This window comes from Osmia bicornis, chromosome 6 (assembly GCF_907164935.1).
Source record: "Osmia bicornis bicornis chromosome 6, iOsmBic2.1, whole genome shotgun sequence".
In the NCBI taxonomy this organism is placed as follows: Eukaryota; Metazoa; Arthropoda; class Insecta; order Hymenoptera; family Megachilidae; genus Osmia; species Osmia bicornis.
The window spans coordinates 1598471-1626305 of record NC_060221.1 but is presented as its reverse complement, the minus strand read 5'-3'; the positions used below and the strand labels follow the sequence as shown (position 1 = coordinate 1626305).

The window sequence follows — 27835 nt, the reverse complement described above, 5'->3', positions numbered from 1 at the left end:
ATGCATGGCATACATGTGTCATTTAGGTATTTGCGAAAGGTAACGTAGTGTAGCATACCGTTAGTTGGATGCAATAATTCAGGTGGCGCTTAAATCAGTTTCTGTGCAGCTTAATTTTCGATCAAATATGGTCTGTTTTACCGATGCGGAATTCGGAAGAATCGATTTTTCAAATTACAGTTGCAATGATTTCTAATCGATAAATCGAAATGATATCTCGTCGAGATTTTCGTTGAATTAAATAGTTTGTGGCAAAGTAATTTATTATTTCCAATTTTATCGTAATTATGATATCTATAAAGGTCAGTCTCACATAAAATATTTAAATAATTTTCTTCTATTTTTTTGATATAGAAACGGTTAAAATATTAGATAACCTGTTGATAATATTATGTTATCAACATATGATGCTTATTACTGTTGATCTAATATTACAGTTTATCATCAAGTAACAAACAGCAAGGTAAAGAAAACATGAAAATGCAGTGGACCAATTTTCAAAGGCTTTTTAAAATAGTTAAAAGATACAATTCAACAAATAGTTTTCAAACTAGCAGTGTTTATAGAACTTTTGTTTATGGGAATGAGGTGAAAGTAGCAAAAAAAAATGGACAACCAATTGTGGCCTTAGAGTCTACAATTATCACTCATGGGATGCCTTATCCTGATAATTTAAAAACAGCTATAAAAGTTGAAAATGCTGTCAGAGCCAAAGTAACTGTTGTTTAATTTAAAAATGATAAGTTATTAATTTATAACAAATATGTAAGATTTGTTAAATATCTTTAGGGTGCTGTACCTGCAACCATAGCAATTCTAAATGGACAGATACATGTTGGCTTAAGTCAGGAACAATTAAAAACATTGGCACAATCGGATCCTGTAAAAACTATTAAATGTTCTCGCAGAGATATATCATCTATTGTTTCTCAAAAGCTTAATGGAGGAACAACTGTTAGTGCAACAATGTTAATAGCAAATTTATCTGGTATACCAATAATGGCAACAGGAGGTATTGGGGGTGTTCATCGTGGAGGAGAATTAACATTTGACATTAGTACTGATTTAATAGAACTTGGTCGTACCCCTGTAGCTGTTGTATGTTCTGGTGTTAAATCAATTTTAGACATTGAAAAAACATTAGAATATCTAGTTAGTACACATTTTTATATAGAAAATGAATTTCACATTGAATGAAATTTCATTTGTTATTTATACCCTTTGTAGGAAACTCAAGGAGTCCCTGTTATAAAGATTGGTGACACCAACCATTTCCCTGCATTTTACTGTATTGAAACATTTCAAAAAATAAAAGTACCACACAGAGTTTCTGATTCAAAGGAAGCAGCAAACGTATTAAAAGCTCAGAAGGAGTTAAATCTGCAAACAGGATTACTATTTGCAGTTCCTATTCCTCAAAAATATGCACTGGATCCTAAAGAAATAGAGTTAGCTATATGCAAAGCTTTAGAGAATGCAAAAAGTAATCATGTAAGTGGAAAAAGTGTTACTCCATTCTTATTAGAAGAATTGAATAAAATTACGCATGGCCAATCTTTGCAAGCTAGTAAGTATGTATATGTATATATATGTAAGTGTATAAATAACATAAAGTTTTCACTTTTTATCTAACTTTTATCTTCTCAAAATTGTAGATATGGCACTCATAGAAAACAATGCAAATATGGCAGCAGAAATTGCAGTAAATTTAGGCAAGAAACATTTCCAAAGTTTTCCCAGCAGTAATTCCACCAAGTGCCAGCTGAAATCGGAACGAAATCCAGTGAGTTTAATTGAAATAAAAATGTATATGCATATGTTCTAATCATACGATTTCCTTATGTTCAACGCAGATTGTGATCGGCGGAGCCGTGATGGACACCACGTTGCAAGTGAAGGAGGCTGAGATAAAAGTAAGTCAAGTCTTAAGTCAGAATTATACTAAATAACCAATTTTCCTTGTATTCATATTTCTGAGGAGTTATAGAACGTTTAACAGTATTTACATACAATTACGACCATATAGGTTTTATGTACATTTAAGAATTGAATAACATGAACTCATAGTACAGTATGGGGAAGAGTGGCGTGATGCGATTAATACAGTATGAACATAATAAAACATGATCACAGTGCAAGTTAAAAAATCATTTTTATTCGGATTGTAAAACGTTTAAATGAATGATGCGTGTTAAAATTCCAGCTTGTTTATAATTTCTAGATTCTCTTAAGAAAAGAAAAATAGTGAAATAAGCGGTTTTTCTTGTGCACGATAATATGAGAATAACAAAACGTACTTTACTTTACAATTACACTTTTTCCCATACTTGGCTACGGTAGTCCTAGTGAATGTACCGTGTACGAAATAACGTACGTACCATTATTCTAACCATTTACAGATACGGTAAATTGGGTTTCTTAAGCAGGCACTATTCAAAGCTCCCTCTCTTTCATTCGTCTCGATATACATGTGTTACATTTAAATATCAATCAGTTACAAATTTGCTACACATTTGAACCCTTTTTTTTTTAAAGCCTTTCTCGTTTAGAGATCTTATCGTTATCAAGGTGTATCCGAATAAAACATAGAGATACAAATCTTTCCGATTAAATGAAACGTGAAAAACAAAATAGGAAAACATTATACATATTTCATTTCGTTTAGTCGAAAGTTAAAGCTTATAGTCTAATTTAAAGATAGCGTGTAGTAGGTTTTCATTTTTGTTTTGGGCGGTTTACCAGAACATAGTTGCCATCTAAATGATCAGTTAAAAATCAATTACGCTGTCTGTCGTTTTACGTACATAGTATCCCTTATAATATATACATTTAGTGGCAGAGGCTGTATGTCTGCGAGGTGTAAGCTTTCATATTATTATTTAGCTTAGTACATTCAACAATAATTCGATGGCCTGATTAAGAAAGAACCCTCGGCTACTTTGAAATATAATTTCTCCATGATTAAAAATCATACACGGTGAAAGATAAAAATATAAAGATAATATTAGATTGTTAATTAACGTACAATGCTAATGATACCCTGTTGTCCTGACCGATATAATCACGAGAAAATAAAGTGTACAAGTTGAATGGTAACGATGAACTTGTTCTCGTTCTTTCAAAAGCAATGTAGTAACAATGCATTTAGTTTTTTCTTAAACAGATCATCGACACTTAAATATTTTCTACCATACACCGCTATATACAGTCTACTAAATACGTATATTCCATTATCATTTGCATTCGTAAACGTGTTACCCTAAGATTCGATTAATCCTACCTAGGAAGCCAATTACTCTTGAGTATATCGTATTTTAGATTCGCGCGAATAAACGCGCAAATCAATATGCAGACTACTCGCGCTTCGTGTATCATTTATATAAAAAGAACTAGGAATTTTTATAGTCCGTTAACTCTTATGCAGTGTGACATTGTGTTCCACAAACGCGTTTCGTTTCGAAATTATTAGCTCCCTTATAAGTGATACAACTGGTCGAAAGGACAGATTTTATTTATTTATTTATTTTTATTTTTTTTATTAAGTCGAGCTCCGTTGGGAGAATCAGTTTGGCAGTAGTATCCCACAATATTCTCCCGTAATTATCGTATCGATACGTGTTGATATATTTCTGACAGGATAAAAGCAGCAAAAACCGAAGAAAAAAATAATTTGTTCGCGTGACGATAAACCTTTCACTTTTGATACACAAGTTGACATAAAAAAAAAACGAAATCGAAAAGTCCTTTACCATTCTGGTATCTGATGCTTCGTTCACGAGATATAAGCGATTGAAAATGAAACATCCGAGTTCCGAGGTGCGCGGTTTGAACTTTAAAGCACCCCGGAAGTCGACCATTGAATTTCCAATCGCTTGTATCTCGGGAACGAAGCCTCGGATAGCAAAATGGAAGAAAACGTTTCGATTTCTTTTCTCACGTAGAATTTATTTTTGACAGTCTCTATATTTCCTTGGGTACAACACACCATGCCCAACGCGTGTCCACCCCAAAATGGCGGAGTCGCTATCAAACCACTGAAATTCTTAGAATGAAAAGCTTTGACTTTGAAACAATCCAACTGTGTATTGTCGTTGCGAACAGAAAAGTGGAACACCGCTGTTTTTTATCGTTAAACCTTCACATTGTAACATACTACTAGCGTGATTCGCATAAAAATCAATACGCGGCGGGTTCTTTTCGCTGTTTATTTATCCGGGCTCAAAAAGAGAATGGTTGTAGGTGAAAGAGGATGGTTTAGGAAAACTTACTGCTAGAAATAAATCTACAAAAGTAATTGATTTCACCGACCGTGCGAGGACGGAAAGACATATAAGGAATACGCGTAGAAAGTGAATCGAAGGCGTTCGAATCTTCTTCAGCTTCGCATCCACTTTTTTTTTTCTTTTTGTTGTTCGTCGTTCCTTGTACATAATTCACCACGTGTCGATTCTCGCTTCGCTGGCCTTCGTGTGTCGTCACGCAAAAGTAAATTTACTCTCTGTCTATCAGCACATCCGGTGGTCGTACGGTTGTGCAAAACTGCATTTGCAGAATACGATGACGCGAGAAGAGTGTATCGTTAAGGTCAAGTATCATTAGCAAAGTTTGGAAATCTTTAGGAAAAATGATATAGAGCATAGAATTATTAGAAGGTTAAATTAGAATAATAGATGGGTAAGGGGCAAAGGATTAAGTTTCTCAAAGGTATCGCACATTTCAAGAATTTTTTAATTCAAAATTCTACAGAAATCTCAACTGAATATGAAATAGCTCAACGATACACTTTCCTGGCGACACGTAGAACTTTGAACGTTATTCGCTTATTGTGGGCTGCTGCGTTCGTGAGGTCAGTAGAATCTTTAGAAACCTTAGCTCCGGACTGCGCACCTATCCTTTAAAAAAATGAAGACACACGCTTAATTATCCGCATATGAATTTTAACTTCATCATTCGTATACTTATTTCGATAACTCTGATTTCCATCTAGTTGCACGAATGGGTATGAAGCTAGTTTTAGCAACGTTCATTTATGTTAATAAGAGATCGTATATCATCTCCTCTATATTTAATACACGTCTTCCATCGTTAATCAGTTAAATCCGATTCGAAGAATAACATAGCGAGAGAATTAATCTAGACTGTCAGGTGTCTGTCCCTAATTCGATCAGCCAACGAATATCGTAAAGAGAAGAGTTGATCAATTCTACAGAAATAGAGGGTCTTTAACCTCTGACGGGGTCAAAATCAATATATACCATTTCCAGGAAAAGATACTTCAAGTCGAATCGACTGTCAAATGCAAGCTACCTTTTCTACGTCTGAAAGGTAGCTATATCGAAAATGGCATTTGGAACTAGAACTATAGCTGTTAATTCGAACAAACGTGTACCAGTAAACAAAGGGGAATGTGAGGCAAAGCTAGCGGGTACACAGAGCACGTCCAATTATAACCAAATTATACCAGAGTCCCTTTAACCCTGTAATGTATTGTTAGGAGGCTGCAATGTGGTAAATCAATACGCTGACCCTTACATCTACCTAAATAACGTTCTTTCATTCGAGCATTCTGTATTCAGCCTGAGAGAAATGTGTACATTATGCGGTAGTCTCGTGTTGTATTGCCGCATGAGCGATTTTTCTCTCTGAAAGGACTATTACTCCCACTCTCGCTATATTACCAACGATATAACAAGGGTCTACCTTATCACGAAACCACACATATAAGAATAGGCTTACTTATAGACGGTGATCTCGGTGGACCGATTGCTCCTGTAAAGGAAACGGTTCGACGTGTTTCGCCACCACTTCCATAGTCAGGTACGCCTGCTTTGACCACCAGCTGTTATACCCGTGCCTGGACTGCCGCCGTTCGACAGCCACAATCTTCTGTTGAATTCGCGCATCTCGTAGTTATTGTTACAGTTGCTTTTCTCGCGAGTACCACAGTTGTGGTTCGCCGAGGTTGGGGTCGTTTCCTCGAGAATCAACGCGCAATGGCTGTTCGTGTCGCTGTCCGCACCACCGTCCTGTAGATTGTTCGCCAATAGGGGATGCCTCCCGGTGTTGCATTCGTCCGTTTGGATCAGTAACGATGCGTTTCCTGAAATTATTAGAATTATCGTTTAGAATAGATTATAAGCATCTCGCAAAGCAGATGGCTTCTCTTTTCGACAGAGTCTCTGTTAGTCTTTATCAGCCAACCAGTTTGAATTGCTAGCTATTTGTGATAAGAGGTGAAATTCGCAAAATATCTGGCTCATAAGACATCGAAAAACAGCAATAGGTATTCTATTTTCAAAACTTATAAGAGTTTCATGTAGATATGGTTGTTCATATTCTTGGTCCGCTATTTAAAAACTGACCGACTGGCAATTACAAGTGGGGTATAAATTATTTTTAGTGACCCCTGTACCATGAATGCAGCTTGCACGGTTCGTAGAATTTTTATCCGACTCAAACGGTTTCAAGGGTCTGTAAAAAATACGTTGCGCAGGTTGAACAAAAAATAACGAAGCTGTTGTAGCATAAAGGTTAAGCTGTGAGAATAATTATCGTTGACCGGCTAGAAGCTTCTCAGTCGAGACTCTATAATTTAAGAGGAATTAAATTCTCTAAAGAGCTGTCGCGATTTCATCTCGAAGCAGAAAGATATTCGTCTTCTTTTTATCGTACAGTCGAGATAATCACTCACTTTTTTCCAAGCATTAAGGATGCTGTTTATTCGACGTAAAACACGTCTTTCATTCGTCAGAGCGCTTATCTCACGTTTGGGGAAGGCGCGAATAATTGTCGGTTTTTGGGGGAGAGCGAGGCAATCAATCAACCTCCAGATTTAAAGGTGTACAAAACATAATCTGCTCGTCGACCCTCGAAGAAGCTTTGCTGTTTGAAAAAAACACGGATTATCGCGAAACTTTGATACCTTTATTCCAGTATCATTGGAGATTTATGGCTTATAAAAAATTGACACATCCGGTGGCACAGTTTATGTATGGAATTTAATAATTAAACGCAACGCCACTTTAGGAGATGAAAAAACATAAATATTAGATTAAAAACCACATTTTGTTTTAATTCGTTCAGTTAAATATTGTCGAGACGTTAAAAAAAAGAAGAGGAAATCTAATTTCAAATGATAAAGTAATCTGAAATGATTATTGTATATAAACCCATCATTAATCTTAATCAACAACAGACAGAAAAATAATGGTTATGATGAACATTTAACATTTCATAGTATACTTATATTAGGAAACACAATGAGCTTATCGCTCATAAAATATGACCTTTGTCAGAAACAACGATCGACGAGGCGTTTAGCCAGAGATCCCTAACTTTGCTTAAAGTTAAAATCCGCCCTATCGTTCGTGTAATTATAGACAGTACTGGCAGGGTGCTAAATACTTATTATACCGGAGCACGCAATGTCCTACTTCTTCTACTTCAATTGATATGGGTAAACCATGTACGTACACACGAGTATTACTGAAAACGAGTAGCTTCGCTAAATAGTCATTGAACATAGAATTAAATACTAGTTTGTAAAACGCTTTTCATTTTCACTACCTTTCTTTATCTTTCTCCACGATCAATTAGAAACGTTTATCAGATATAACAGAACTTGCTTGATCAAATATGCTTTCAACAAAATGTATGAAATATTGATCTTGTTGAAAGGAGAATATTTTTACAATGGTATCAATTCTTGTTTTTCAAAAGGTATCGCGTGTTCCACCGGCAATAACCGTAGACCCTTTCGTGAGGTGAGTTTCTCGTTTAACCCGTAAACATATTTTTCACCGAAGGAATTGCGTGCCAGGGAAATAATCGAGACGATCTAAATTTCCTAGCAACCCCTCACACGTTCTGAACTAGTTTTATCTTCCGCGAACCTCGTTATTTCGACCGGTGGAAGCGTCAGCTTCGTTTGCCTTATGTTTCTTCGACAAAAGCGATTAAAACTTTCAACGTTATCCTATATTATCCATTTCACGTTTAATTCCTACCATAGATAAGTTATCGCGATGATGATGCTGATAGTAAATGATGGATCGAGGCAGAGTTTATTAACCCTTCAGAGTTTAACCTGTTTTTATCGGAATATTCTGATTGACACTCGTCTTCGACGAAAAAAGAAGAATCTTAATATCGTGGGCGATCTTAATAAACCGACGACGATCGTGTTCGACAAACGTTTCTATTACTGCGTAGGCATCCAAAACTTCGACTGATGGAAAAGTTGAGAAGCACAAAAAACCCTGAGTTAAGCTACGGTTCTTCTACCCACGACTTTCTTCAGAGCCCGTAATTTCGTGAAACGTTTTGAAAGAACATTTTCATTGAAGGGTTAATATCCTCGTTACTACCTTCAGAGACCATCGTTATCTTATCATTTATAATTGACAAACTTACTAGGAGGGAGGCTAACCTAGACATTTATTCTTAACTAAAGAAGGTCTGACAATGAGTATCACGCGAGTGTACTTGATTCTTGAACTTAAAGACCCGCATAGAGAGGATCGATTGAAAAATGTATACTCGACGAAACGTACCGGAAGGAGTGACAGCATTTGGCAGGGTGGTGCGGCGAACGATGTTTCCATTGTTCGTGGCTTCCGGCATCACCTGCGAGAAGGGTGGCTGTGTCAACGTGGTAGCCGGAGGTGGTGGTTCACGAAGCAGCCGTATCTTTTGTATCATTTCGCGTATCTCGTAGCGTAGTATCCCTAAGAAACACAGTTTGGCGAATGCTATGACGCAAAAACCCAATACGAACAACAAGTCCGCCGTTTTCCTTAGCCATCTGATTAAAGAATCTTCGCAGCCTCTGGCGTACGGTTGCTGGCATGTATCGCTGACATTCGCGCTCGGCCCGCAACAAGTCTGCGGCCAACGAGTCCCAAAATCTCTGGGTCCGATCACTCCACAACAGGAGAACTCCTTTTGTAAACGATCCCATTGTTCGCTGAATCGCAAGTCCTTCCCGTACTCCATCTAGAAGGAGACAAAGAGCTTTGTTAGGTATGGTCGGTCATGGAACTGTGCGAGGCTATAGGCTAATGCACGATGAGGAGTAGACCAGGTTTGGCAGGGTCTAAATTTACCCATCGTCCACCGAAAGGGACGTGGCTCGGTATTTTTAAGCTGATCTGCCGCGATATCGAACTGGTATTTATGGTTTGCCTAAAACATTTATGGAAAAATTTGATGTACGATTTAGTCGGTTTGCTCGTTTCGGACTTGGTTTTTATAAGGCGATTCAAGTAATTTGCTACATACATATGTATCTACGTTGCGTACTTATTTATACAACTGTCACATGCAATTATGTGTAATGAGCAATTTCCATTCGACATTGACATTTTGCTACTGAACTGTATACTGAAGAGCCATTTCTTCTGATTCATTTATTTTTGCACAGTCATATTTATCTGATTACATTCTATCGTTACAAGATGTTGATACGTATCTTGTATAACGACAGATACACAGAATAGATTTGAAAGCAATTGCACAAATATTTCATTTTTTATCTGAACTTATGAGAATTCTTCATTTCAAGTATTTTAACGTGCTCTTTAACTATCTTATCAGAATATTTGATCAACACTAATTGCAACATATTTCTATGTACTAATTATCAGTAATGAAGTGAGACAGGTTTAATACACGTTTTGAATATTTTTTTTTTTCTTTGGAGGGTTGAAAGTACCTATCCTTCTATGGTAGTAATCAATACCAGCTTAGGGGCGTAGCAAATTTTCGACGATAAACTGGCTCGGGCTTCTAATTAAGAAACAGTGAACTAGTTTACAGGGGCCCCTCATTACACGTCACGATGAAAAATCAGTGTCAGGGAGATTACCAACAATTCCAACCTTTCCCCCGTTTCACCTCGTTTCACCTCGTTTCTCTGTCCGTATCTGCAGTCATTATTCTTAGCCCCGTTCTTATCTAGGTCGATCGCATAATCGAGGAAGAATGTGCGTAACCTGGGATAATCGACCTGAATGTAGAACCATACGATCGCTACATATTCTTCCTCTTTTTCTTTTTTCTTTCTATGTACAAAAGCTTTCACTTTATCTGCTTTCTTACAAAGCTCGTTCATCGAATTTTTCCTCTACCTTAGATAGTGCTTCTTCCTCAGATTTTGAAGGGTTGAAAATATATAGTGTGTTCATTCAGTAACTCAGCAAGGAAGCGCAGAAAAGAGGAAACGTGCCTAAAAGATTCATGTATTTTCCTTTTTAGTATTTATTAAAAGATGCAAATTTAAAAGGAAACGTTGCTAACATGCTGTCTGTGTTAATAAAAATTTCAGACGTTTCAAACAGCCGGAAGTTATTTAAAGTTTTAACTCGTTCCTACTCGATAAACTGGCGCCGCTAGTTAAAAGTTTCAAGTGGACAGCGCGGTATTTATCGCAATTAAACGAAACTATGTTATTTACAGAAAGGAAAAGTCTGAAGAAATTGATAAGTTTCCATAGTCTTTCAACGACTCTTCTTCGCCAAGTGTTTTATTGTATCTTTCAGTTCAGAAGCGATCGATGGACTCCGCTGTTCATTAATACATCCTGCTATATCTTCTCTATGATAATTTATTATTATATTTAGCTTCGTTGGAAATTTATTATAAGGCTATAATGATCGAAATCTCGTCGATCTGATAATGGAATAATAGAAAAAAAATGATTGAGAAGCATGTGAATCGGTTCATTTGCGAGTTTGAAACGTAGCGAACGTGTAGTTTAATGTCAAACGTTAAAGATGGACAAGTTCCGTGGCGCAAAGTTGCCAGGAAACACATAAATATCTGTATGGCCATGTATAAATAGACTCTGAAACGGTATGCCGGCTATGGTATGAATAATATTCCTACTACCTTACAAACTATACCTCACCAGTCTGCGATGTATCGTTCAAATTATAATGAGGCTATGAGTTGAACGTGAAGCGCGACAAAATGATATTGATTTTTAACACTGCAACTACCATATCCATCAAAATGATGGATTTTCAGATTTATTATAGAGATAATAAATCAATAAAGTATTACATCAATCATTCTTGCAATTTCAAATAAGAAATCTGAAATAAGGTAATCATTTCTTATTCCAAATTGCGACCAACATAAGTTGTTTTAGCGTTAAAGAAACATAAGCAGTGAAGCAAAAAAAAGGGTGTTGGATTTTAACTAAAATTTTCCAAAATTGAATAATCTCTTAACGGGCTAACGAGTTAATATTCTAAATTGATCGATCACAATTTACCACCGTCCACCGCTGGTGTTATATCCTATTCGTTGTCATCAAACGATCGATTAAATCGATTTTTTTTACTACCTCACTATATTTTTTATGTTCATCGATCGCAAGCAAACAGAAATAACGTTTGAATATAGCGTTGATCGAATGAAACGGTGTAAACCGTGAGATAGATGAAATTCGTTGACCAAGAGAGAGAAAAAGACTATTTATAATTTAGCCGACACGTTTCAGCTGACAAGAGGGTGTTGGACCTGTTCCATGTTTCCGTAATCGCAACACGAACCTGTCCTTTTTACTGATCGATATTCCATTGAATGTTACCCAGTGATAAGAAGAGCCACGCCTCCGCGATTCCTCTAGAACCACGGAAACTGATTGAACCTCTTGCTCCGCCTTAACGCGAGCTAGCCAAGAAAGAGTATCAGTTCGAAAGAGATTGACTGCAGAAGGATCTCTGCTACTTCCGGTATTCTCTACTAGAGGGATCATTCGCGCTATGAACTTTCTCGCGAGTACTTGCTCAGCTATTCGTCCAAACGTTCGTTATTTCGAACACTAGGAAAAGTAAAAGAATATTTTCTGAGAGTTTAATATAAAAAGGTATCTTGGTATCCTCTTCCAGTAGTTTCATACACACGCAACTTTATGCGAGCCACGATCATTTTCCAACCGTTCAAGGAGTCTTTCAAGATTCTTAGCGACGATAAGAGTGTACTACATCGACTTCGTCGATGCTTTTATTCGAGAAGACTCGAACACCACGTTGTTGACTCCATTCGAGTCGAGTCGGTTTTATTCGATCGTAAGAAAGCTAAACGCGATCGTAAGGTTGTTGATCGCATTATTATCGATTCGCTCATTGCCAAAACGAGCCACTTATTCGATGCTTAACGACAATCTTACCTAACCCCAGGCGTCGAGCATTAAAATCATCGTCACACGTTTTAGGATATTCCACGATTCTCCTGACAGTAGGAAGCTACGAGAGAAGCTCGTAAAAGAGAATTGCTTGGTATCTTCATCGTATGCGGCTCTAAACAAATTTCCACCCTAATCGCGTCTACCTAGCTTGGATATTCTCTGGACAATAAAGCGACGTATATCACTGAACTGCTCTGGGTTAGATCCACGTTGCATTATGCTCGGGGAAATGACCAAATAAAATCGCTGTTTAAGAGCAGTGTCCAAGATCGATCACAGATTCGAAGTTTACTAGAAGAAGTCGAAAATATAACTTCTCGAGGATAGAATACCATTTGCATTCGAGATTTTTGTTTATAGATTGAATCGTTTATTTATTTTAGCCATAATTACTCTACCAAATTACTGTCCTCTAAACTGAATATTCTGGAGGACTATGGGTCGATGATGTATAATTAAATTAAAGTGTGCTTAAATTAATATTTAAATCAGACCATCTGTTCCTCTTGTAAAATTTCAATTGTACGTAGAATTGTAGAATCGAGAAAATTATAGGGGGAAAAGAATTTGATCGATTGAGCAACTGGGTCAGGATTGAAATCCAAATTAGAGACTAACAGTGTAGTCTATAGAGCTGTTTAAACTACAGTAGGTTTGCGTGTATACAATACAACGGAGACTATTTCCGATGAATACAGTAGATGGCCATATAACACACACCCTTCTGTGATGTGGCTTTCTGCTACAGGTTATAGAAGATTAAGAGTAGAGAAGATTGCAGGGAGGAAAGAAAGAAAGTAATTTGAGAGTACAGCCCAAACTACCCTAACAATGTAGTTTCCTGAACCTAATGTTCCAAATGGCTACCGTCTAGACTATTGCTGTCCATGGCTGATCTTTTCTCCCTTTGCTTTCTGTCGTTGAGAAGATGATTCGTTATCGTTCAACGCGTCTCTAGAACAAGGGTAGACGACGGAATATTCCCAAGTATTCCTCAGAATCATCGAAAGCTATCACTTGGTCAGAAGCCAACAGAAAGAAAGATAAAAAATTCGTACTAACCTGGAGTCGTTGTCGGAGGGTGGGTTTCAGCTCGGCGCGCATCCTCTCGAACCGGAAGACCCAGGCGACACCAATGACAGCGTCGCCAAAGAGAAGCGCCAATAGCAGGACCCAATAAGCGTTTAACAGCCTGGCACTCAATCTTCTGGCAGCTATGCAACCCAGCAACTGTACCAGGCCCAATTGCGTCGCTAGGGCGAGATAAGCGTAAAGCGCTGTCGGGTCGAATGCCCTCGGTACCCCGGGCACCAGGTAACGACGCGGATCACTGGTGAACAAAAGAGTCCGCGAGACCGCGGCGGCGAAGCCGAGCGCGCTACCGAGCAGCACCAAGTTACAGGTGTAAATCCAGAGCCGGTAATATCGCATCGCGACGTCCTGGCCACAGTCGGCGCGTCTTTGCGACGTCACCGACGCCGCCCCCTCGTCAGCCACGTACGAGCGATTACTGTCTCTTCGATTATCCCCTTTGAGAACGTTGTTATTGTTGTTATTGTTGTTGTTATTGTTACTGTTATTGTTGTTATTGTTGTTGTTGTTGTTATTGATGTTGTTATTGTGGTTAGTTGTAGTAATGGTGATAGTGGTGTCCGTGGAGTTTCGATGCTCCTGACGGTCGTCCAGCAGGAATAAGAAGGGTGGCTTCGCGCTGCAGTCCTTGTTCGCTGTCTTTTGGCTGTACGTCGACTGCGGGGTGACTGAACGTTCCAGCAGCATCACCGTCATACTATCGTGCCTCCCTGGTACGCGTGTCCTCGTCGTTAAGGATTATACCCCGGGTAGAATGGAAGCGAGAGCGAGTTGTAGACTTAGAGAGAGGGGAACAGCCAACGGGCAAGGATGTCTATGTACTCGGAGAAACGGCGTGTGTCACGCGAGCCACATTATGCGCCCTGACAGCGGCATGTTCCTTCAGCTTCGTGGATAATGCTCTTCCCCTCTGATTGCTGTTCAACTTCTTTCTTCCTTACGATCGCGATCACGATCACGAGGATGATTCCTGAGATAGAAAGCAAGAATATCGAAAATGATACCTTTGGCTAAGGGCGAGTGCAGGGGTAGGAGATTTTAGGAGAAGCTAGGTACACACTGTAGATAGATGCTAGGTTGCTCGCTTGATAGTTTGTACCGAGCAATCTGTTCAGTGGGTTAGGAGATTGCGTCGTCTTTGAATTAATAGATTGATTAGGACTGGTTTGATTAGGGATTAGCAGGGGCAACCCATTTGACTACGAGACCTTGTACCGTTACATTCTACGTTACAAGCATATACAGGGTGTCAGTTAAATACTTTACGCGGTATGATGTATGGCAGATTTATTAATGGTCTTTTATCCATCAATAAAAATTGCATGTCTCACAGTTTCGTGCGCAATTAACATCGATCGGTACCAAACGTTTCTTTCTAACAGGAATTATAAGGATAGATTTATGTATGAAGAAAATCGAAATTAATGGTATTTCATTTAAATTGATAGACTGATAGAGTGTGTCTATAACAAAACGATATGTTTTTGTTTCAACAGGAGACAAGAATATCGAAGCATCGGCGTTTCTCGACCGATTCGTGTCAACGATGTAAAACAATAAAGTTCCTCGATAGAGGACGATTTATCTTGCGGAATATCGGACAGCAGACCGTCACGGTTCTATGGGTCTACTCTCGAGAAACGAGACGGGGTCGAGAGAATGTCGAAAATTGATAAAAATATCGTCCGGGGTAAATGAAACGTTCGCGACACGTACGAAGCGTACGTCAATAAAGTCGCGCGCGAATAACACGAGCAGGAAAAGCAATAAAGCTGGCGGATAAAGAGTGTGCAACACCAGTTTTCGATATCGGTTATAAACAGTAGAAAAATATGGGAAATTAATCTGTGCACCTTCGTTGGGCAAATTGATCGGCTAAAATTAAGTGACTTATTAGGACGTTTCATAAATAATCCCAGTATTCGTATTCCTTTTTATTTTTTTTTTTTTTCGGTAAATTTTGCAAAGGGCGCGCACGAATGTGACTTATCTAACGTAGCAGGAGTAATTATTAGCTTTTCACCGTGATAGATCACGTTGAAGTAACGACACGAGCAGCTTGCCAGCGTGTACCTCGCTAAATTGTATTTCTTTCTGACAGTTCTAGCGTGCAATAGGCAATTCTCTTATCGATCCCTTGACGACTGGTTGTGCGCGGCGCGTTGCCTTCTTCCAGGCTAATACAGGGACCGAAACAAAACGAAGGAAGTTGGAACGATAAATATCCCAATAACGAATCTTCGGAGATGAAAATTATACGACCTGGTGAAACTCGGGGAGTGTGCTAATTATCGCGAAAGTCTTTAAGTTCCGCAGCTACCCAAGTACTAAGCACAAAACTTTTATCACTTGTGATTTTATGAGTGAAACTTCACTTTTCAATACAGTTAATGGAAAGGAGAAGATATCCTGTTTATAAAATAGAATTTGTATCGGTTCGACGTCGCACATAAAGATATTTTTAGCAAACGTGGAAGATGTTACGCTTCCTGAATGCCAATTGCTCCTCGCCTATACCCGTTTTGCTCTGACGTACCATACAGGTGTACAGAGGTTCGATATTCATAAAGAAAGCGAAGAAATATGACGCAGAGATGATGATATTTTTTCCAGAGATTATTTTCAGCATAGGTGTACAATTTTCACTGGATCGAATATATCGTGTTTCTCATTAGAGCCGAGTTAGCTTCGTTTGATTCAAATTAGAGGGAAGGAGGCTCGTTCATGGGAGAAACGAAGCATATTTTTTCTTCCTCCAAAGGAGATAAATCAGACTTCATCAGACACTCTACCCACATCAGATACCTTATTCCTCGTACTAACCTCGATCAACCTCGTTTCCCTATGCAAGGAAACAAATTGTACCGGTAAAAAGAGGAACTCGGCGCTAGATTGCTTTAAATAAATGATGCTTGTACGCGTGCAGAAATACGTTACCCCGAGATGAGGATCACTAGACCCAATTATAAGAGGAATACGAAAAGAGGAATTGTTAACTCTTTAACTATCTTGTAAAAAAAAACAGATTCCACCGTAAAAATTTCAGTGACCACGGAATTAAGATCGGTGAACAGGAAACGGATCGTCCAACCCCAAGATCTTATACAAGAGAAACATATACGACACCGATCTGAATTAACGAGTACGTATAAAGGAATTCTTGGCAGAGCTCGAAGAACGAAGAGAGCCAAGCACGTGTGGTTGAGAATCACTGCAGCAGAGTTCTCGAGCTCGTGTCAGAATATATGTAGCCTACGTGCATGGATAAACATACAGGAGAGGGTGGAGAGAAGTGGAGAGAGACGATACATGCACCTATGCTTCAGAATGCCCACGCGTCCCTCCTTCTGTATAAAGGGTGTTCCACATTTTTCCCGCCAAATAATAGAAACGCGCGATGATATTTCGAAGCCATCAGGATCGAAGCTAGGTCTGCATTAATTGTAGGTTCAGTCTGGGTGAAGAATTTTATTTAGAAACACTGAATGATGCGATAATGAATGCCTGCACGGTAGCTCATTGTGGAAGCCATAAACGAAATGAATAAATCTACGTATTCTTCATTCAAACATGATCGTGACATTTCGTAACGAAGCTCGATAACTTATCGATGACAGTGGTGAAAGTTGAACAACTTGAACGAACCCAGAGAGTCCTATTCTGCCTATGACACGACACTGATCGTCACAGTGTTGAACAAAACTTTAAATGATCTACGTTTATTTAATATTTGTATCTAAAGTACCAATAGGAGAAAGCTGGGACACCCTGTACCTATACCTGTTCTGTGTCGTGTGGATCTAAGAAAAGAAAGAGGGTAAACAGAAACGATGGCAGGGAGGGTGTAGGGGGGTAAGGAAAATCTAGTCGTCGACAGATTTGCCAGGATCCAAGGAAAAAGGAGAGAAAAAGGAGGCACGTTGTTGTTGACTATCTATGGCTCTAAAGTACAACCCTCTCGGTGCATCGATGTGTGTTGTACACTGGGGAGCCGAGAGTGGTGCATTGTAACGAAACACGGAAGAAAGTTAAGGGCTCATCGATCGTTTAAGCCGTCAGCGCTTGCTCGAGTCGAATACACGAACCGGCCAAAAGGAAACGCGGCAAAACGTGGAGAGGACAGATTTTCGACAACGATTCTCGCTTTAACCCCTACGGCCATTTCTCACCACTTCTGACCAGTTGTTCTCCTTTTCTTATATAGAAAAGCGAAGCATTGCTTGACATGCCTGTACTTGCTGCAATTTGTTTAATAAATTGTCGTTATATTTAAATTTATTTCTGAAATATTAATTCAGATTTAAATTGTATTGTTACAAGACAAGTAGTGCAATGAAAAGAATTTGCTAAAGAAGAAGAAATGGAACAACGTATCAAGACTATGTTCACAGTCAATGTCCTGGTCAATGTCCAGCTACCTAAGTTCATACAGTACCATTGAAACGATCCCTTCTTCTGTTTCCTAGATCAACATGAAGAAAAAGAGGAAATGCTCATGAAACTGGTGGTAAAAAAAGTGAAGAGAGGGTCGACCTTGTCCAACGAATTAAACGACATCCGTGAATGCCTCCGTGGAGAATAGGACGGTGTCTTTTTTAATTAAAATTCCTTTAGCCAGAGGAAAGCTGAAGCAAGATAGATGGGAAGGAAACCAGGAAGAGGAGCAGCCTGGAAGAGCTTTTAATTAGCTATCGGCCCGAATGTTTGTTACCATTTGAAGGAGAACTGACCGAAACGAAAGGAGAGAAACGTTGAAACAGCGAGGAGAGTGGGCGAGTTAGCTGAGGAGAGGGTGCGAGAGGAGGAGGAGGGGAGTGACGTTATGCAATCCTCCTGGCGACCTTCCTGAAGGAATTTATCGTCGTTTTTTCTCGATTCATTTTCTTTTCGCGAATTTATACAACGCCTATTCTAGTCACGACCCTACCTCGTTCGCTCGCACCCTCTTTTCAGCCTTACTCAGACCTTCGTTTCCTAACATCGGACGGTATTTCTACCGGACGGACTTGGATCTATTGGCTCTAATCTGGAAATTCAATTTCAGCGCACAGATTTATGCTGTTCCATTAAAATATTCATGAAAGAGGAAACAACGTACGGGCACTCTAACCTTTCTACTTTGAGGGATCTGCAAAAGGCAAAGGAGATCACTTGAACGACGCCGTGAAAGCTTTTCCGACGCACGCACACGTGACTGACCCCCGGAATCAGGAAACGCGTGTAATGAGAAGGAGGAGAAGCGCGTTAATGAAAAGGTGGCGTGGTAGAGACCTTTCGAGAATCCCAGCAGCTTTGTTACTGACCTTTGCGCTAGCCTTTTGGTCTGTTGTCACGGTTCACCGTTAATTCGACACGCACATCGTTAGTCGCAGCTCACAAATATCACGATTAGAATCAAGAAGTTCGGACGTGTCCGATGCTATCGGCGAGACGAAGAGGAAGGTGATAGCCGCGTCACGTCTATAATCATCGCCGCGACCGCGAGCCTCGTCGAGACTATTATCCTCGTCGCTCATGCCAGTAGCACTGGCTTTCGCCGTTTGCCTCTGCTTCGGCTGCTCCTTATAGCCCCGTGCCCCTTCACCGCCATGATCTAACACGGTTCGTCGTCCGCGTCGTCCTCATCTTCTTTGATCTTCGGCTAACGTTCGTCGAGATGCTGCTGTTAATTCTGTTACTGTTGGCAGACTGTTCGCCGAGCCAACAGCTGTATCGCATAGCGAACAAACGGGCACTAAAGGGTACACGAACACGTACGCGTTGATCAAGCCACGACGATGTTACTCTCGCGGATTCTCACTTAATAATCTCCTCCCTTGCTAGATCAACTGACACCGAGTTCCTTCGAGTTTCACCTTGATGTGAAAGGTGTTTCTTGTTTCTTGTCCACTAGAGTGGAAGAAAGGAAAAGGCGGCTGGCATCGGGGGAAATAGAAGTCCGTCGCGCACAGGGGTGGCTGTCAACAGCGCCCGAGGTAGGCAACCGGACTGACTCGCGCTGCACGGTGTCGGCGACAGACAGCGCGACCACCGACCAGACGAAGACCGACCGACTGCACTCGATAGGGATAAAACGAGAAAGAAAATCCGTGAGAGACGACGGTGGCCACTGGCGGCTGCCAACGAGCTGGATAGTGCGAGAGAAAAGATGCTGATGGAAGGGAGAAAGCTCGACGAAGGTGGGGTGCGAAAATGATGGAGCACGGTGAAAGGTGAATTGAAAAGAGACGGAAGTACTTGGAAAATCTGGCAGTGTACGAGAACAACGATGGAAAGGGGTTGCGAGAGAAGGAACTAGTCGGAAAGTCTAATAGTGTACGAGAGGGATAAAGGAGGAGGGGTAATGAACATAGAAAGAGGGAGTTAAGGAGAGACAACCAACGTGAACTCGAGAGAGACAGAATCAGCTGGATCTACCGAGAGTAGGGAGTATCAGGGGTAGAGGATTCGAAAGCTCAGGATAGAGGGAGCATTAGTGTTATTGGAAAGAGGAGACTAACTGAAAGATCGGTGGAGCAAGTGAGAAAGGAAGAAAGTTGAGGGGAGAAAGCTCGACCGGAGGAGAAAGTGTACGGAGGAGAAGAGAACGAAACGAGTGGTAGGGAGAAAGCTCTACCGAGAAGGCGGAGAAATGAAACGAGAAGGAAAATGGTAGATCCAAGTGGAAAGAAAGAGATGGAAAACAGAGGGGCGTAAGTTGCTAGCGGAATTAGAAGAAGCAAAACATAGAGAGGGAAAGGAAAGAGACAACTATGTTAGAAGAGAGAGGGAAAGCTTGAGAGAAATTTGGAAAGAGAAAGTTGTACAAGATGAAACGAAATAAGAACGATAAGGAACGATAAAAGGTAAAGGGATGTGGTTTTATGAAGAGTCAAGTGAGAAAAGAAATCATACGATAAAATTAAAAACGAAAATACATTAGTATAGACAATTTAAAAAAAATAAATAAATAAATAAAGCAACATTTCGAAAGAAATTTCAGAGAAATATTTTTAACAGAGAACAATGAAAACCAAGTTAGAGATGAACAAACGTTTGACAAAACAACAAAAAATGATAAGATACAAAGGAAGAATAAAGGGAAAAAAAGAAGAGCTTGTACAGGGGTTTCTTCTTCAGCAACGAGTAGCAGCCTTCTGCTCGATGACTTCACAAGTACCTTTAGACAGAATGCTTGTCGCATAATTGAATCATTGTTACGAAGAAAGAAAAGGAATGAAAACACGACAAAGAGTTGGCGACTGTTGGTCTCTTTGAAAAATTCCCGCGTTTCACGTATTTATTCTCGGCATTTCAGGTGAGGAGGATTAATCCTTCGAACGTGATGTCCGTGAGACAGGGGCACGTGTTATAGATCTAGTCACCCTCGACAAACGCTATATATTATGCTCGTCTACGCTTCACACTATCATTCGCAACCCTTAATACAAAAACATATACAACTCTTTTAAAAAAAATTTTTTTTTTATTGTTAATATGTAAGCTTTCAAGCCAATGTTTGAAAAGGAGGGGAAGCATTCTCCAGCAATGTAGAAGGTCAATTTCTCTCTGATCGCTTACCATTTACAATGTAGAATTCGAAAGACGATCGATCAATCGAGCCCCGTGGTATTCGACGCACGATTAGAGCAGCGCATCTTTTCCATATTCCGGATCAATAATCGACGTATTCTTTCAGGACGATGGTAGAACGCATGCCGGTAGAAGCAGAGAAAGTTGCGGTGGGGTCGGACGGAACGTCGCCAACGCCTTGATCAGCCTTGGTCTAAACGGTACACGGTTAATATCCGTCATTGGTAACGACCAGCCTGGGAAAGCTATAATTAAAAGCCTAGGAGATGGTAGCCAAACCGTCGAGCAGTTGACGAATATGAACACGGCTAGGTACGTGTACACCTTGCCCCGCAAACGTGTATACAGATCATTCTTCAAATATATCCTTAAAATTATTGTTTACATAAATGAGATTTTTAAGAAGGATCAATGCATAGTATAAGAAAGGTTCCTTGCGATGCTCGCGATTCGTTTGTTGCAGAGAAGGGAAAGTATAGGGTAACAGGATTGTTTTTCTGCAATGTTCAATCCGGAGACAGTAAAAACCTCGTCATTATCTTTAATAGCTTATTGCTTTCTGTAACAAATAGATCAAAATAACTATTGACCTCACAGGGTCAGTAATCTTCTATAGAAATTCTCTTTTACTATCCACGAACTTGTTCCTTCACACCTGGATAAAATTTCTTTCTAAGTCTTTCTTTTGTTTTTCTGATTCAAGATGCACGGTGATAATCGACTACAAAGGCGAGTGCCACTTTGTAATCGGTGAGATGGAAATATTGGCCAGTATTAGCCCAAATTTGATAAAGAAACACCAGTCGTTTGTAGAAAATGCAAGCTTCATCGTTCTCGATGGTAATCTGCCTGCGGACACTATTCGTTACGTACTGGATCTCGCAGCGTGTTCAAGAATACCAGGTAAGTGGTATCTTTTATTGTTATTTATTGGAACAATAATCTCGTATGATTGATCGTACTTTCAAAGTATACAAAATATAAAGTTTTTATATAATAATATTAAAAACTATATAATACAAAATGGTAATATATCATTATATATCTAACATTCTTAGAGCATTTTATAACTATGATGTAAATACGTATAAACAAATTTCTTATCCTAAAGATAGATAGTTTACTAAAAAAAAACGTGGACGGAATTAAATAGTATTAATGAAATACACGCAGATGAACTCAGTTGCACGATGATGGTCGTGTAACGTAATAACTTTGAAAGCAGATCTATGATTTTAATTAAAACTCATTCTGCAATTAAATACTTTTTCAATACTATGATGGTGACAGTCAGTTATATGTATCCTCCCCTTGATAAACCTTGATGGCTTTGCGGATTAGGCTGCATTTGCATAACTAAATTATGAGATTCTTTACGCAATCTGTAGCCAGCTTTTGCATCTAGATACAAGAAAAAAGCTGCAAACCAGTGGAACATAAATGAGATCACTGCTAAACCATATGACCATGACAAATGGTTGAAATTTGGATACATTAACCAATCTCTGCGCCAGCATTGCCCTCCAAAGATTGACACTGCTAGAAACAACAGTGTGCCTGAAAATTAAAAATTACAATGATAAATTGTATATACAGTTTATGTATTGTATTGAAGAAATTTGTATTTACCTGCTGATGCACAACACAAAAAGGCAGTTGCAGAGAGAAGCCATTCATAGTTTAATACAAATTTCAAAGGCCAACGAACTAAAGTCAATGCAATTACAACTTGGGCAAAGAATGAGAGCAAAAGAGCAAGAGTTACAAAAGCTTGAACTATCATTAGCCAGCCTGGTAATAACCACTCTCGAATCACATGATATTCCTCAGAAAAGATGTGATGACATCCATCAAATTGTTTGTCAAACTGATAATATGGATATCGAAATTGTTCAAAGCAATATTCCCAAAGTCCCATATGCTTAAAATTACTAAAGGTTTCTTGATAAGACTGAATCCAATAGGGGCTAAAAATAAATGAACTGTGAATAATTGTAGAAATAATGAAGACCGTGTAGTTACATACTGAATAATTCACAAGCAACTCTTTTTCAACAATTTTTATATTCAATGATTTTTAATATTTAAAAATTATTACCTTGTAAATGCCATTACCAGTAATAAACCAGCAATGTATGTGATAACTCCCCCAAAAACTACCGCGTCTAGAAAAATATAATGAAAAATTAGCAGGGGTTAATAGTTTTCAGTTGACTTGACAGATACAAATTATATTTACTTACTTGACGCGCGATGATACTCTTGCTTATCAACAGACATATCGATTGTTTGCTCTGTTAAGTATAAAAATTACTGATCTACCTTGATAAAATGTGTTGTTTATAAACTTGAAAAATATGTACTGACTTTGTCGTTTTGCCACACCTTTCATTGCTTCAGTGGTACCAATAACATAATTTACTTCATACACTCTTAGATGGCTCTGTATGCCTAAATTCAGAAGTTCTCAAATTTCTACTCATTTTTTTAATGAACAGATATAAAATAGGGTAGATACAAATAAAAATATATTTCAACATTTAATTTAATCTTTATTTATATAAGATATATTACAAAAATGCTTTGTGTGAAATAACAATTTCAAAGACAAATATTAATAATCAACTAACATATTTCTATTACAAGTCTTTGCAAATTTGTTAGGTATAAAATAACCATTGGCAGTAGATGTTTACATTGCAGAAATGATATAATATTCAACAATTTACTATATGTGCAATCTAAGGTTAATATTTTCAATGGATACAACTGAGATTATTCCCTCCCAAGTTGTTAAAACTCTTGTTAAACTTATCCAAGTTTTAACAATAAAAATTAGTAATTTTTAAATGTGTATGCACAATAAAAGCAATAATAAAATGATTGTACAGAAATGCTTCTGTACTGTTTTAATGTCCTTATGTATAAAAATGTTGTACAAAAATACAAATCTTGTTTCACAATTTACTTTGTACTAAAGTAACAAAAATCTTATAATCTACTATCATTAACAGCTAACTAATACATGGACGGAATGGTATTACAAAATTTTGGTACTGAAGTATTGTGCAAGTCTTATATGTTAAAAATACTCTATTCATGTACGAGATTCAAGTTGGAATCTTGTTTGAGATTCTTTCAAATATTCTCGTTTTTTACGCTGAACATTTGCTTCAATAAGAAATAATATACCAGTTATAATAGTTAATACACTGCCTGCAGCTGCCATTATAAATGACCAACCAAAAAAGTTGTTTGCATGCCCAGGCATCCAGCCTTCAGTGTTTCCAAAACAGGCAAATATGATTACTGCTATTCCACCACTTATACCACCAATTAGCAACAGATATCCAATGGTTGTTATAAGTTGTACATATCGTTTTTGTTCTGGATCACTGCATAAGGTATACAATAATATTAATATAAATGATATAAGACCAAACAGGAAACACAAAGTATAGAAAAACTGTGTTGCTATCATAAATGCTGTAACAAAAGAATGTTGACAGTTAGATAATAGATAAACAATGAACATTATTTATACAAATTAATGAAATTAAGATGAAAAACTCACGAGGTAATAGAAAACCACGAATATCAGAGTAACCTGCGGTAAAAGGATCGTACACCCATCTACAGCCAACGAAAAAACGTCTGGGTGCATCCATTTCTTGAGGGTTTGGAAGAGATTTAAAGCAGTGCGTCCATAGTCCTAATTTATCGAGTTTCGCGCCAGTGATACGATAATCGCTCACTAACCATGCTGGTGTACCAAATGCAACGCATACACACACGAAGGCGACGATAAAAACACCGACGCCACAGTTGCCGGAGAAGCTTCTCTTCTTCATGGTGAAAAATCTTTTGGTGAATAATGAAAGTCACAGTGTGGAGTAGCGAGTATGACAAACAATTCAAATCTACTGATCTAGTAAAGATCCCACGGTATTAAAACCACACCCAAACACGTTATGTTGTGTAGTGACCATGTAGTATACCATCTAACCTAACCTTGTAAAACTGTGAATATCCCACGAGTAGAAGCTACCATTTACTACAAAGAAAGGGTTCTCAATCTTGGCATTAAAATACCTAAAATGTCAATTGACATTCCTATGAAGTATCTCTTTTTTTACTGATACTTAATAAATCAACAATAATAATGTTTTTTGTACTTTAATGCTAATACAATGATAAATACAATAATAAAGTCTCGCATGAATCTTTCATCAAGATTCTTGGAACATGCATTACTGGTTGTGTCATTCTGCTTGTGATTCATTATAATACAATTTACATGACAAAATCATACTTGACACATTCTGTTTCTCTGAATAGTATTAGAAGAGCAAAACAATACAGAGGAAAAGAATTATAATTTTCATTATTTTTTTAATCAAATAACATAGGATAACACCCTTAATAACATCCCTTTCAAATAAGATCGATTATAATATGCGGAATTGTAGAAATTGCTGATTAAAATAGAAGTTAAACTGGGCCAACGACTTAAATGTAACGTCGATCTTTGTACACGCAACCTTAGCCGTAACTCACGTTGAATTATTTCCTCCGATAACAAAATGGGTCACAACTTGACCGAATTTATATTTTAACAATTTTTTTTGAAGGAAGTAACAAATTTTAAACAATTATTTTATTGATTCAACTTTTCATACAATTTTTTTATATAAAAGAATAGAACAAATATATAATATTTGTTTACATTAAGATCATGCAGTATTTTTGTTACATAATTAATACTATTTATATTTACAGACTCTTAGTCTCTTCATAAAATCTCTTACTTCTATGGACGGATTTATTAGCATTAATTACTTTACAAAACAAATAATAAATGTATAATATGCGTGTTAAATATTCTGTTAAAAGGTATAAAATATTTCTTTCACTGATATGATTTTCTGTAATCATAAAAAGGTGCACAAATACAAAAAAATAAAAGAGTATAAATATCAAAATATGATAGTCTTTAAAAATCTATATAAAGATTAATTAATATAAATTTAAATATGTATATTTGAACTGAGAGCTATGTGTAGATCTTTGATAATGCAAATAACTTAGCATTGATTCATGTTTCTCATTAATGAACACTATATTCAAACTAGATGGTTGTATGAGTTTTCTGATCTTGGTTCAATATTCTTTCCTGCTTTTTCTTATATCTGCGGCCTTCAACTAGAAACAGTACACCTGCTATGACCAAAATAAAGCTACCAATCACAGCTAGTGCATAAGACCAACTTATATCATTATGCTCCCAATTGGGCATCCAATCTCTACCATCACCTCGTGCACCAAATATTATAACAGCTATAATGCCACATATTCCACCTAATGTCAAATTCCCACCAGTTGTCCACAAGAGCAACAGGAATTTATCATGATTCCGTGAACAACATGTATATAATATAGTTAAGAAACATCCTATTAATAATAGAGTCAAACACAATGTGAAGAAAAACTGTGTGGCAACAAAAAAGTCTGGTAGAAGAATGTCATGAATTATATAATATTCTTCCTCAAACACCCACCAACAACCATAAAATTTCGTATCATATAAGTGATGGGGGTGCTCAAATCCTTGAAAACACACCTGCCATAATCCTATAATAACAAGAATTTGTTAAAGTATTACAATATAGGAATTTATTTTTTTAATTATAATGTAAACATTTAAAACTTTACCAATTTTAACAAATTTTGGATTATCCAATTTTCCGTCTGTTTCAAGCCAATTGGGTGTGGTAAATGCGATCACAATCAAAACAAATGCAAGTACTGTGCAAGTAACAGCAGCTTTTCCGTTTCGAGTTTTACCCATGATTTAATTCTTAATTTAATAATGCTACAAGTATTTTCTTCTTAATTTTTATTCTCTTTGCGAATAAAAAAATATTATTTTCTTGTTTTAATTGCAGCGTGCGGTTATGTTGAAATTTGTACACATACAGTATCCTACACACTGCATCTTCTCAATGAACTAAAGCTTTCGTAGATGTTCATCCGTACAAGACATTTTTAGCGCCTCAGCAGCGCTCCGCGTTACAATACAATAAATTCGCGGGTTTATTCGTGCATTAAGCGTGGGCGTATAATAATCATAATATTCCAACTATTTGTTTTAAATAATCTAACATACATAATATTTTGATTTCAGTATGGTACGAACCTACGGATATAAATAAGGCAACTAAAGTATTTGAAGCAAAATCACAATGGCAAAATGTTTTACACTTTATATCTCCAAATCGAAACGAATTATCAGTTATCGGAAAGTATTTTGGTATACCAATACCTGAAAATAAATCAATTATGGATTTAGAAGAAGTAAAAATAATTGCAGAACAAGTAGCTGAATTTATTCCAGTAGTTGTAGGTACATTAGGATCACAAGGAGTACTGGTAAATATTTAATACTTGTTAAAAGTAAACCTAATGATATTTAACATAATTAACTAACATTTAATATTGTTTTTTGCAGATTGTACGCAAAGCCTTGGGGAATGATCCTTTTTATGATAAAGAAGGCAAATTGATTGCAAACAATATGATTACTTCACGTTTATATCCACCGTTATCCTACATTTCTGACGATTCAAATGAAACGTTCAATGTGAGTGGATGTGGAGATTGCCTTACTGCTGGAATAATTTATGGAATTCATAAGAATTTAGACGAAAGGGGTTGTCTCTCTTTAGCTTTAAAGGCTGCTGCACTTTCTTTAACTTCGTTAGATGCGGTTCCAAGTTCACTTTCCCTGTTATGCAATGATGTCAAATGTTGACAAATAGAATAATTATTACAAATCAATTTTGAAAATTTGTATAACCTTTTTCCATATGCGCATAATTAAATATCGTCAAAATAAAGATTTTGACAAGTAATCCAAGATTTTAAGATCTGCGATTTTGTTGCTATACGAAACACGGGGTGTTTCACATTTTTATATTA

At 37.7% G+C, this 27835-nt stretch overlaps 5 protein-coding genes across 5 annotated transcripts; 1 reads left to right on the top strand and 4 right to left on the bottom strand.

The window, feature by feature from the left end:
• Nucleotides 1-154: 154 nt before the first annotated feature.
• Nucleotides 155-27775, top strand: LOC114881079 (pseudouridine-metabolizing bifunctional protein C1861.05). The gene is made up of 10 exons (XM_029197720.2): nucleotides 155-302; nucleotides 438-714; nucleotides 790-1152; nucleotides 1228-1567; nucleotides 1656-1783; nucleotides 1854-1913; nucleotides 20964-21169; nucleotides 21561-21760; nucleotides 27042-27286; nucleotides 27366-27775. Exons 2-10 carry the CDS (start codon nucleotides 475-477, stop codon nucleotides 27666-27668), a joined length of 2085 nt encoding a protein of 694 aa, XP_029053553.2. The 5' UTR covers nucleotides 155-302; nucleotides 438-474; the 3' UTR covers nucleotides 27669-27775.
• LOC114881082 lies at nucleotides 2136-20581 on the bottom strand. Its single transcript, XM_029197723.2, has 5 exons — nucleotides 18589-20581; nucleotides 13256-14255; nucleotides 8553-8994; nucleotides 5737-6100; nucleotides 2136-4892 (listed from the first exon to the last, which is right to left on the bottom strand). Exons 2-4 carry the CDS (start codon nucleotides 13979-13981, stop codon nucleotides 5814-5816), a joined length of 1455 nt encoding a protein of 484 aa, XP_029053556.2. The 5' UTR covers nucleotides 13982-14255; nucleotides 18589-20581; the 3' UTR covers nucleotides 2136-4892; nucleotides 5737-5813.
• LOC114881087 lies at nucleotides 21769-23273 on the bottom strand. The gene is made up of 4 exons (XM_029197728.1): nucleotides 23101-23273; nucleotides 22956-23022; nucleotides 22487-22824; nucleotides 21769-22414 (listed from the first exon to the last, which is right to left on the bottom strand). Exons 1-4 carry the CDS (start codon nucleotides 23135-23137, stop codon nucleotides 22152-22154), a joined length of 705 nt encoding a protein of 234 aa, XP_029053561.1. The 5' UTR covers nucleotides 23138-23273; the 3' UTR covers nucleotides 21769-22151.
• On the bottom strand, nucleotides 23733-24982 carry LOC114881088. The gene is made up of 2 exons (XM_029197729.2): nucleotides 24432-24982; nucleotides 23733-24343 (listed from the first exon to the last, which is right to left on the bottom strand). The coding sequence occupies exons 1-2, from the start codon at nucleotides 24706-24708 to the stop codon at nucleotides 23955-23957; spliced, it is 666 nt and encodes a 221-aa protein (XP_029053562.1). The 5' UTR covers nucleotides 24709-24982; the 3' UTR covers nucleotides 23733-23954.
• On the bottom strand, nucleotides 25588-26851 carry LOC114881089. Its single transcript, XM_029197730.2, has 2 exons — nucleotides 26570-26851; nucleotides 25588-26488 (listed from the first exon to the last, which is right to left on the bottom strand). Exons 1-2 carry the CDS (start codon nucleotides 26703-26705, stop codon nucleotides 25986-25988), a joined length of 639 nt encoding a protein of 212 aa, XP_029053563.1. The 5' UTR covers nucleotides 26706-26851; the 3' UTR covers nucleotides 25588-25985.
• Nucleotides 27776-27835: the final 60 nt, after the last annotated feature.

Bases quoted from the DNA above. Each gene is read 5' to 3' on its own strand.
- LOC114881079 (XM_029197720.2), top strand. From the start codon at position 475: ATGAAAATGCAGTGGACCAATTTTCAAAGGCTTTTTAAAATAGTTAAA. The intron at 715-789 runs GTAACTGTTGTT...AAATATCTTTAG, and splicing joins AAAATGCTGTCAGAGCCAAA to GGTGCTGTACCTGCAACCAT. The intron at 27,287-27,365 runs GTAAATATTTAA...TGTTTTTTGCAG, and splicing joins TAGGATCACAAGGAGTACTG to ATTGTACGCAAAGCCTTGGG.
- LOC114881082 (XM_029197723.2), bottom strand. From the start codon at position 13,981: ATGACGGTGATGCTGCTGGAACGTTCAGTCACCCCGCAGTCGACGTAC. The intron at 8,995-13,255 runs GTTAGTACGAAT...GTCTCCTTCTAG, and splicing joins CCCTCCGACAACGACTCCAG to ATGGAGTACGGGAAGGACTT. The intron at 6,101-8,552 runs GTACGTTTCGTC...TAATAATTTCAG, and splicing joins AAATGCTGTCACTCCTTCCG to GAAACGCATCGTTACTGATC.
- LOC114881087 (XM_029197728.1), bottom strand. From the start codon at position 23,137: ATGTCTGTTGATAAGCAAGAGTATCATCGCGCGTCAA. The intron at 23,023-23,100 runs GTAAGTAAATAT...ATATTTTTCTAG, and splicing joins AGAGTATCATCGCGCGTCAA to ACGCGGTAGTTTTTGGGGGA. The intron at 22,415-22,486 runs GTAAATACAAAT...TTTAATTTTCAG, and splicing joins TTTGTGTTGTGCATCAGCAG to GCACACTGTTGTTTCTAGCA.
- LOC114881088 (XM_029197729.2), bottom strand. From the start codon at position 24,708: ATGAAGAAGAGAAGCTTCTCCGGCAACTGTGGCGTCGGTGTTTTTATC. The intron at 24,344-24,431 runs GTGAGTTTTTCA...CTTTTGTTACAG, and splicing joins TCGTGGTTTTCTATTACCTC to CATTTATGATAGCAACACAG.
- LOC114881089 (XM_029197730.2), bottom strand. From the start codon at position 26,705: ATGGGTAAAACTCGAAACGGAAAAGCTGCTGTTACTTGCACAGTACTT. The intron at 26,489-26,569 runs GTAAAGTTTTAA...TTGTTATTATAG, and splicing joins TCCAAAATTTGTTAAAATTG to GATTATGGCAGGTGTGTTTT.